Source organism: Fulmarus glacialis, unplaced genomic scaffold (genome assembly GCF_000690835.1).
Source record: "Fulmarus glacialis isolate BGI_N327 unplaced genomic scaffold, ASM69083v1 scaffold14370, whole genome shotgun sequence".
In the NCBI taxonomy this organism is placed as follows: Eukaryota; Metazoa; Chordata; class Aves; order Procellariiformes; family Procellariidae; genus Fulmarus; species Fulmarus glacialis.
The window spans coordinates 1-10,495 of NW_009189678.1; the positions used below are offsets into that span (position 1 = coordinate 1).

The 10,495-nt window shown below is 55.9% G+C and overlaps 1 protein-coding gene across 1 annotated transcript; it reads left to right on the top strand.

Moving 5' to 3' along the window:
* Positions 1-292: 292 nt before the first annotated feature.
* Positions 293-9,847, top strand: KIF7 (kinesin family member 7). Its single transcript, XM_009583050.1, has 18 exons — positions 293-323; positions 1,140-1,340; positions 1,611-2,037; positions 2,777-3,314; positions 3,591-3,728; positions 3,874-4,101; positions 4,524-4,726; positions 5,013-5,119; positions 5,436-5,591; positions 5,921-6,123; positions 6,239-6,436; positions 6,685-6,792; positions 7,298-7,474; positions 7,779-7,994; positions 8,216-8,422; positions 8,810-9,008; positions 9,101-9,250; positions 9,468-9,847. The coding sequence occupies exons 1-18, from the start codon at positions 293-295 to the stop codon at positions 9,845-9,847; spliced, it is 3,867 nt and encodes a 1,288-aa protein (XP_009581345.1).
* The last annotated feature ends 648 nt before the right edge of the window (positions 9,848-10,495 follow it).

The window sequence follows — 10,495 nt, forward strand, 5'->3', positions numbered from 1 at the left end:
CCATCCCAAGCCGAGCCACCAACGCCACTGTCCCAGCCATCCCTCCCAACCCACCCACCTGCTGCCATCCCCACCCATCTCATCAACTTTGCTCTCTCCGCCCAAACCCACCAACTTCGCCATCTCCGTCACTTCCAACATCACCATCCCAACCAATCCTTCCACCCTGCCCTCCCTCTTGACCCTGCCAGCCGTCCCCGACCAACCCCACCAACACAACCACCACCCATCCCCATCCTGCCCACCCCAACAGCCTTTCCTCCCCACCACCACGCTGCTGTAACCACCCCCCATGGACAACACCTTCTTTGAGATCACAGCACGTAGGTTTTCTCCTCTACCACAAGCGAAAGGACCGTGTCCTGGTCTGGAGGTGGTGGTGATCTTCCGAGGGCACTGCTACCTTCGGCTGGCTTGAATCTATCAGCTTTGTCCTGAAAGAAACCCTAAGGAGAGGGGGGTTTGCTGTTAGTTTGTTTATGTGAAGGAGAGGAGGAAAGAGGAAACCTTTCCCTCCTATAAGTGTTGGTTTAATGGTATTATTGATATCTTACGGAGGATGTGCTGTAATTGTTTTGGTCAACCTTAATTAATTGCATAATTTGTAAACACTAAATTGTTTCCGTAGTTTCAATCTACCTCTATTTTCAGTTTCCCAGTTCAGGCTACCATTGCATCAAATTTGGGGATTGCCCTTTTACACGGCTGTTGGAGACAAAAGCAAAACCATTTAAAATCCAGAGGGCAGGGTGCTGTGGTCCGATACAAGCAGGCTGCAAACACATAAAAAACTTTTTCAGAGCTGGGAAAGTTTGTGGACTTGTGCTGGCTTCAAAGGACAGCATGCTGTAGCTGCAGGCACAGTGTTTGCTACCTGCTGAAACGCTAATGCCTCTTTTTCTTCTCAAGGAAGAACTGGAAACAAACAGCATTGCTAGAAGCTGTGTGAGGGAGCAGTGGGATAGGGCTTGCCCCAAGATCCTGTGGCTTAAAAACTCGGAGGGATGTTTAATCCAGGCTGCAAGGGCTGAGCTGCGGGAGGGTTGTGAGGCAGGCTCCGGCCCGCGGCTCTGTCCCCAGCCAACACGGGCTCCCCGGGCATTTGCTGCTCCCCGTGACCGTGTGCATCTCTCTGCCAGCTTCCATCAATGAAGATGAGCAGGGCATCATCCCTCGAGCCATGGCCGAGACCTTCAGGCTCATCGATGAGAATGACCTGATCGACTACACGGTCCGAGTGTCCTACCTGGAGGTGTACAAGGAGGAGTTTCGGGACTTGCTGCAGGTGGATACAGCCAGCAAAGACATCCAGATCCGGGAGGATGACAAGGGGAACATTGGTATGTGTGGCTGCTCACGGGCTCCCTTTTCTCCCCATGCCTGAGGCCAGTGTTTGGTTATCTGCCCCTGAGGGCAGAGCCAGGTCTTCTCCCTCCATCCCTCTCCTGCAGCAGATTGCTGTGCTTAGTCCTGCTCAGTGTTGTAAAAGCCGGTCTGTACAGGCAGGGGGATGACACCAGGCTGTGCAGAGGATCTGCGTCCTCGGGCAGCCCGTTCCTCCCAGCCACAGCTCCGTTTGCCGTTGCAGTGCTCTGTGGTGTCCGTTGCAGTGCTCTGCGGTGTGAAGGAGTCAGAAGTGGAAGGGCTGGACGAGGTGCTGAGCCTGCTGGAGATGGGGAACACAGCCAAGCACACGGGAGCTACCCACGTCAACAGGCAGTCGAGTCGCTCGCACACCATCTTCACAGTGACCATGGAACAGCGGCGCGGGGCCGGCCGCCTCCCCCTGCACCACCACCACCCCTCCGTCCCTGCCTCGGGGCAGCGCCCGGGTGGCCAGGTCCTGGTTTCCAAGTTTCACTTTGTGGACCTGGCAGGCTCAGAGCGAATTGTAAAGACGGGAAACACGGGGGAGAGGCTGAAGGAGAGTATCCAGATCAATAGTGGCCTCCTGGCCTTGGGCAACGTCATCAGTGCCTTGGGAGACCCTCGGAGGAAGGGCAGCCACATCCCCTACAGGGACTCCAAAATCACCAGGTACAGTTGGGACCAGGACACCCGCGCTCCGCACGTCTCGCGGGCTTTTGTCCCAGCAGGAGGGAGGTGATGCTTCTCCCTGCCTTTCCCATGCCCAGCCTGCCAGGTTGGGTTGCAGAGTCCCCAGGCTAGCCAAGAGGAGCTTGCAGGGCCAGTTGTCCCTTCTGCTCTCACACTGGGGCTCTCAGACTGACTGCTTGATGGGGCTCATGGCAGTTTAACAGGTCTACCCTCTATAGGGGTTTTCACGTAGGGAAGCTTGAGGAGAAACAAGGCCAGGATAGAAGTGACAGACCAGCTCGTCGCAGTGCTGCCGCAGACAAGCCTTGCTTAAGTCATGCTGCCAAAGCTGAGATGGGGTGTCAGCGTGGATTATCCTGCCCCTTCCTGCCTGGCAGTGAATAAAAAACACTTCCAGTAGGCTTGTTTGATGGTCTGCAGTTAGTTTTTAGCTCGAGCAGGTCTTTGCAGTCTCCAGCAGGTTCCCATGCAGCGTGCACCTAGCAGTGATCGCAGAGTCGGGGAGCTCCCAGCATTGGGAATTATTCAGATGGGAACTTGCCATGGTGCAAACTGTTATTCCTCTGCTTAATGATTCTGCTCACTTCACCAGGGCAGAACTGGCTGCAGAGCGAGAATATCATTTTCCTTGTGCTTAACCTCTGAAAAGGGTTGGAAACCTCCTGGATCCTGCATTATTTTGAATTTCAACTATTTTAATTGCTGCGCTCTTCAGTAGGATCCTGAAAGACTCTCTGGGGGGGAATGCCCAGACTGTGATGATAGCCTGTGTCAGCCCATCCTCCTCTGACTTTGATGAGAGCCTCAACACGCTGAACTACGCCAGCCGGGCTCAAAACATCCAGAACAAGGCCGTGGTGAACTGCCGCAAGGAGACGGAGCACGTCGAAGAGCTTCACCTGCAGATAAAGAACCTGCAGAAGGCGCTGGAACAGCGGCACCGCTCCGAGACCCGTATCATCAACCGCTCGGCCACCGCCAAACGATGCGCGCCAGACCCCACGGCTCGGCTGCTGGCGGAGTGCGCGCATTACCGGACCTGCACCGACGCTGCGTACCGGCTGCTGATGGAGCTGCAGGAGGACAGTAACCTGACGGTGGAGCAGATCCTGCGGGTTAAGGAGTGGCTATGCGCGGTGGAGAGCGAGAGGAGCGAGCTGACCTCGGCCGGGCTGGATAGCGGCATCGAGAGCACCTCCGCGGAAGACCAGAGCCCCGAGGCACAAGGCTCAAAGCTGGCAAAAGCCCAGGTAACCGTTGGGGTGGTTTAGCTCTGAGGTGGGGTTCATCTGATGGCCACTGAACGCAGCAGCCTCAGCACGGCACGGTGGAAGCGTCAGGAGAAGCAACCTGGCCAAGAGGCTGTAGGGAGGCAGAATGATGTGGCCCTCGGAGCAGGCAGGGAGACACTGGATTCAGCTGCGGCCAAGAGATTTATTTCACAGGAAAAATCTGCCCTTGCGGAGTCCAGTATGGGAAAGGAAGGACAAAGGTGGATGCTGATGCTGCCTCTCTTGTATTTCGGGGGGCAGGTGAACACCGAGAAGGGGTGTGAGTCCATCAAAGACGAGCAGGTGGCCAAACTGCAGAGGCAAGTGGAGCGCCTGGAGGAGGAGAACCGTGATTTCCTGGCTGCCCTGGAGGATGCCATGGAGCAGTATAAGCTGCAGGTATTTCTGGGCTCTGCTCTCTTTGTAGGTACCTGCCCCGCTCCTCCCCTTCCTCCTCAGGAGAGTGCAGCGCAGCTTTCAGGTTCCTCTGCAGCAGGTCCGGGATCCACGTGTACTAAATCACATTTTTCTCTTTGCCTCCTAGAGCGACAAGCTGCAGGAGCAGCAGGATAAGATCTCAGAGCTGCATGTGCGCTTGGAGATGGCAATGCCAAACCTGTGTGTGCCGGGACTGCTGGAAAACCTTCACCTGGTGACCACCGGTCAGAGACCTCACACGGCCCCGCTGGATGCTGCCCCGTCCCATGGCCTCAGCGGGGTTCCCTCGGGGCTCCTTCCCACCGAGCAGAGTGGAAGAGCCCTTTGCAGGAAGGTGAGAGTGCAAGTCTGTGCCATTGAGGAGCTGCTGCCTTTTCACCTGGATGCCCTCCACTGTAGGAACTGCTTTTTCCCCCCACCATTGAACGTGAACCTTGTCAGAGGTGTAGTCCAGAGGATTGCGCTCAGTGTTCACGTCCAGAAAGATTCACAACTCCAGCAAAACCAGCCCAGCTTCAAAATTGAGGCTTTTACTTCGATGTTACAGGCAGGTCCCAGATTTGCTCAGCTTCTGAGCAGCAGAATGCAGAAGGGCAGGCAGCTGGGTCTAGCAACACGCCAGTGCTCCTGAAAACATGCTCAACTCCATTTTGTTGCTTTTCTTTGTGTCTAGCAGTGATAGTCAGCTGAGAACTGCTTTTTCTAACAGCGGCTCTCATGCGGCACGTTTCCTCTCTTTCTGATTCTCTGCCCCAGCAGCTCGACAGCAACCCCTCCTTCCAGGAGGAGGACCTGGCAGGCTGGCAGCCGAACCACACGCAGTGCCCGACCGGCAATCCAGAGATCAAAGCCGCGGTGCTGAGGAGGGAGCTCAGCCAGGACTCGGAGAAGCTGGCAGAGCTGTCCTCAGGAGAGGAGGAGGAGGAGTGGGAACAGAAACGGTCCCTGTCCCAGCGCCGGTGAGTTGAGGCTGTCCCAGCACTGTGCAGTGCCCTGGCAGTTACCTGACCTGGCTGTCCCACCTCCGCATCACAGCTCTGACATAGGATGTAGAAGCAAACGCTGCCTCTGGGGTCAATGATTCTGTTGAGACAGCTGCCTGCTCGCTGGGGAGCTAATTACCATCTTTCCTGACCACAGCTACTATTTCTGTCTCCTTCTGAAGCCTGTGAATCATGAGGGTCCTTACTGGGAACAGCTCTGGCAGTACCCAGACCCAACTGATAAATTTGCTGCTCCTTCTAGAAACGGGATCCAAAGCTGGCGCAAGAAAGAGATTTGCAAGTTGAGCGAGGAGCCGAGCGGAGGCAATGCCCCCTCGATGCAGGAGGAGCAGCTGGAGCTGTCAAAAGGCAAGTGGCAACCGTAGGTTGTTGGACAGTCTTCCTAGGGCTGGTGGTGCTTCATGGGTGCCGTTGATAGGAAGGCAACATGTCCCACCTGGATGAGCCCAGAGGACAAAAATGGAGCAGATGACAGTCTAGCTGCTTTTGTTAAGTAGAAACTTGAACTGCTGGGGTCTGGCAAGAGCTGCATGGTTTGGTGGAAGCTGTGGGTGACTCTGGGCGATGCTGTGCCAGTTCTTGACTACAGATCTGAGGTTGGATTGTCCTTCTGTCACCTGGCTGCTAAGGCCGGACCTTCCTTACGGGGCAATCTGTGTTGCAGAGGTCTGCAGGAGGCAGGAGCCGCTGCTCAGTCCCTGGGAGTGCCTGCCAAGGAAGGACTCCGAGTGGAGGCTGGTGCAAGCACAGCAGAAGATCCGAGAGCTGGCGATCAACATCCGCATGAAGGAGGAGCTGATCACGGAGCTCATTAAGACAGGTGCAGAGCTGCTGGTGGGAACATGCACCCATTCCCTATGAAATCTTCTAGTTGGGATGCTTGGTCTCTACTCCCATCCTCGCCTTCCCTCCCTGTGTTGTCCGGGCCCAGTCCCTTCCCCTGTAGGCAGCAGAGCACTGTTTTTCCATCCTTCCAGCTAAGTGAGACCCTTCCCATTGGTTTCTTCCCTAATCCTTTCCCCAGAGTAGCTGAGGGCAAGGGAGCATTCAGTCTCTTGAGGAAGAGAGAGGAAAGGTCTGTCCCTCGGCAGGATCCTGGCTGCGAGGGAAGGGGGCCTGGAGGTCACGGCAGAGGGGGGTGTGTTGCAGGCAAGGACGCCCAGGCTCTGAACAGGCAGTACTGCCAGAAGATCAGCGAGCTGGAGCAGGAGGCCGAGCAAGTGCGGGCAGAGCTGAGCGACAGCCAGAAGCAGCTCCAGGAGCTGGAGGGCAAAGAGCCGTGGGACCCCGGGGAGAAGCACAAGCTGCAGGAGTACCGCACGCGCGTGGCGGCTGCGCAGAGCAAGGCACGGGTGAGTGGGAAGGGCTCTGCCCACGCGGGGAGGTGGGCAGGGGAGGAGTTGGGGGCATCTCGGCAAAGGGGATGGGGAGACGCCGAGCCCAAGGGCAGCTTTTGCCCTCCGGCAGGTTCTGTGCAAGAAGAAGCAGGCGACGGAGAGGCTGGTGTCGCTCTCGGCCCAGAGCGAGAAGCGAGTGCAGGAGCTGGAGAGGAACATTCAGCTGATGCGGCGGCAGCAGGGCCAGCTGCAGCGCCGGCTGCGGGAGGAGAGCGAGCAGAAACGGCGGCTGGAGACGGAGGTGAATAAGCGGCAGCACCAAGTCAAGGTAGGAATGGGCAGGAGCAGCTGTGCTACCGTGGTATTTGTGAAGATGACGATGGCTGGGCTGTGCAAGGTGCTGGGCAGGCAAGAGTAGCTCTGAGGGGGTCTGTGATTGTCTTGGAGAGCATGGGGATGGAGAGAGGATTTTTTTAAGAGTATCCAAAGAGCTAGCAGAGAACATAACCTGTCCCTCAGCCCCTGGCTCTAGGGCAGACAGCCTCTTGAGGCTCACGGCTGCTCCTTCCCCTACAGGAACTGGAACTGAAGCACGAGCAGCACCAGAAAATCCTGCGCATCAAAACAGAGGAAATAGCAGCTTTCCAGAGGAAGCGGCGGAGCGGCAGGAAAGGGCAGCAGCAGGTACAGGCAGAGCGAGCCTGCCGCCTTCCTCCTGTTCAAAGGGGACTGCTGTGCCAGCCTGCTGGTTGACGGGGGAGGCCTGGAAGCAGGGGCTTCAGCCTGAGGTGGGACATAGCCCATCCTGCCCTTGAGGAGGACAATCCATAATGTCACTTGTACCTAATAGCAGAGAACTTAGATTTTTTTTTTTTTCTTACCCCCAGGACCAGGGTTCTCTTCTAAATCCTAGCATTGGTAAAGAAGCTGTGAAATCTTGTCTGTTAGCAGAAGGGTGGTGGGAGATGCGGCCCCCAAGGACTCCTTGGCAGCTGTAGATTTAGCTCAAGCTCTGCCTCTCAGAGCAGCTGGAAGGATAAAACCAGTGAAGTCTGGGCTATAGGGCTTAGCAGAGGTGGACTCAAGACTCTCTCTGCTCTCAACCTCATTGCTCTTTAGTCTAGCAGTCCTGGGCATTGCTGCTGCTGTCTGCATGCATGCACATGCCCTTTGCCTCTCCTTCCATCAGAAAATTGAGGAACAGAAGAAGTGGCTGGATATGGAGATGGATAAAGTTCTCGAGCAGCGCCAGGCCCTGGATGAGCTAGAAGATGAGCTGCGGAAGCGGGAAACTATTGTGGCCAAAAAGGAAGCCCTGTTGCTGGAGAAGAACGGCTTGGAGAGCAAAAGACTGCGCTCCAGCCAGGTAGGGCAAGAGTGTGACACCTCAGCCCCTTGCTTGATTTCCAGCAGAGGTGGGAGGCTGGAAGACCTGGGTGCCATCCTGGGTCTGGCAGAGGACTGCAGATCAGGATGAGGTGGTGTTGGGAAGCGCGTAGCAAATCTGCCTCTACAGGAGAGCCTGCTTGTGCTGTGCCTCTGAGCTTGTTGGTTTGATAGCCCTTGGCTTAGGTGTGCAGGGAGGTCACTTGACCGATGGAGGGAGTAGAAAGGGGCTGGAGGTCTGACTTGCCTTTAGAGCAGGTCCCCTTGAGTGTCTTCTGCTGCAGGCCCTGACAGATGACATAGTGCGTGTGTCCAGCCGCCTGGAGCACCTGGAAAAGGAGCTGACTGAGAAGAACGGGCAGCTGCGTCACGGCAGTGCCCACGACCAACAGCAGATCCGCCAGGAGATCAACAGCCTGCGCCAGGAGAAGGACCAGCTGCTCAAACAGAGGCTGGAGCTCGACAACAAGCTGCGTCAGGGCACCCTGCTGTCCCCAGAGGTACCTCTTCTTGGGGCTGGGCTGCTCTGCTTGCAAGAGCATGAGGTAGTAAGAGAGAAGTGAAGACCTGAGCATGGGGTCATTAGCAGACGCTCCCCCACGTCCCCAAACTGTGCGTATCCCAACTTCTTGCCAGCACTATTGAGATGACAAGGGAGGTTAGGGCAGGTGAGACAGAGCGAACCCTTTGCTCTCTAGTAACTGCGGCTCTGCCCTGGCAGGAAGAACGGATCTTGTTCCAGCTGGACGAGGCAATTGAGGCTCTGGATGCAGCCATCGAGTACAAGAACGAGTCCATCACATGCAGGCAACGAGTCCTGCGGGCCTCAGCCAGCCTGCTGTCCCAGTGTGAGATGAACCTCATGGCCAAGCTCAGCTACCTCTCCTCCTCTGAGACCCGAGCTCTGCTCTGCAAGTACTTTGACAAGGTGGGAGACAACTACCCTCTGTGCAGGTGGGAACTGTAGTATCTGACCAAACTCTTGTTTTCCTCAGCCTCAAGCCTTCTGCCTGTCTCCTACTGTACTTTTGCCCTGTAAAGTCAGGCCACAAAGCTACAGCACCATGATCCCCACCTGTCCCAACACCTGGGAGAGAGGCTTAACTAGTCTTAGGATGCATGGATCCCTGCGGTGGCTCTGCCACGTCAGTGCAGCCACATGTTTCTTTTCCCTCTGCGAGGCAACTGTGACATCCCAGAACTACTAACCTTTGTACGCCATACCAAAAAACTAACTTGATCAGGCTCGGTGGTGCAGGAAAGCTTCCAGGCTCTGAAGGAGCTGAGATGTTTCTTGCTCTTGGGCCCTGGCCAGGTGGTGACGCTGCGAGAGGATCAGCACAGGCAGCACATTGCCTTCTCGGAGCTGGAGATGCAGCTGGAGGAGCAGCAGCAGCTGGTGTACTGGCTGGAGGCAGCCGTGGAGCGCCAGCGCCTGGAGATGGATCGCCAGCTCACCCTGCAGCAGAAGGAGCACGAGCAGAACATGCAGTTACTGCTCCAACAGAGCCGCGGTAACCACCTAGCTCCTGAAACAGGCAGCAGTGGCACAGCTTTTGTCTTTCACAGGGCTTGCAGCTTGAAATGGCCTTGTTTTTCCTTGTAGAGCACATGGATGAGGGGCTGGCCAGCAGCAAGCTGCAGTATGAGGCGAGGATTCAGGTGCTGGAAAAGGAGCTGAGTCGTTATATGTGGGCAAACCAGGAGCTGAACCAGAGGCTGAGTAACATGAACCTCCATCCTGGACAGACCAAAGGTGAGAGGTGACCCAGGCTGGGGCTTTGCTGTTCCCACCAAGTTAAGAGGAAGGGAGTTTAAATTCCTTTCCCTAGCAGCGACAGCTTGGAGCAGAGTCAGGAGCAGCATGGCTGCAGGTCATTGTTGGCCTTGAGCCAGCGCTCTACGGGCACTGATTTTGATGAGGAAAGTAGAGATCCTGATACTCATCTCACTGTACCCCCAATCTTTCCCAGCAGGGATGGAGAGAAGCATTCACGGGGCTGGGGACAGAGCTCCCCCTGCACTCGGGACCTGCGAGGAATCCAGCCTTGGGGAACAGCCTCTGGCCATCGCTGAAGAAAGCCATCGGATCAGGGATGAGAGCAGGGATCTGGTGCACGCCCCTTTGCCATCGACGTGGAGGCGTTCCTCCCTGCCCAACGACAGTCCCGGGGACCTTCGGCAGAGGGATGCCGAGCACTTACTGAGAGCGGGGCAGCCCCACGAGGTGCACCCACCACGGAGCCTTGCTCCTGCCTCCAAGCCCCGCCGGGAGCTGCGCAGAGCCAGCCTGAATGTGACCCCAGTGCCTTACCACCCAGCAATGATAGACGTGAGGAAAAACCCACTCTAGACACAGGCTTAACACTTACCTGGCACAGGGCAGGAAGGAGCAGATACTGCTGACGTGAGATTAAGAGCCTTTCTGCCCACAAGCCAGCCTGGCTACAAACCTGTTACATTTCAGAGGTCTGAGGAAGAAAAAGACATGACTTTTCATCATAAGGGAAATAAGCATCAGCCTACATTCCCCGTGTTGCTGCCAGTCTAGACAGTGCTGACTGGACACCTTTCCTCCTGCACCCTCAGCAGCTTAAACACTGGGAAGTGGGAGATACCTCCCACCCTGGCCTCTAACACTAAAAACTTGTTTACAGTTTGGAAACCTCTGCTGCAGGGCTTGCTCAGCCCTAGCAGCCTTGGAGGCAGACGCTCTGCAGTCCTGCAGAACTTGTACATAGATTTTTGTAGTAACTTTGGGTTTTTACATTTCTACTGTAACTTTTTTAATAAAGCAGAGTGAGTTTTACGAAGTAGTCACTTGTCAGAGGCTCCAGTCGTCACTTACTCTGGGTATGCAGGAAAGGAGTTCTATTTAAATCTCATTGCATGGGAACTCGGCTTCTGTCACATGTTGCCTTAATGGTTAAGTACCCGCTTTGTAAGTGCTTGCAGTCAGAGCTGGTAGGCTTCCTACGTTGAGTTGCTGCAGGAAAAGCAT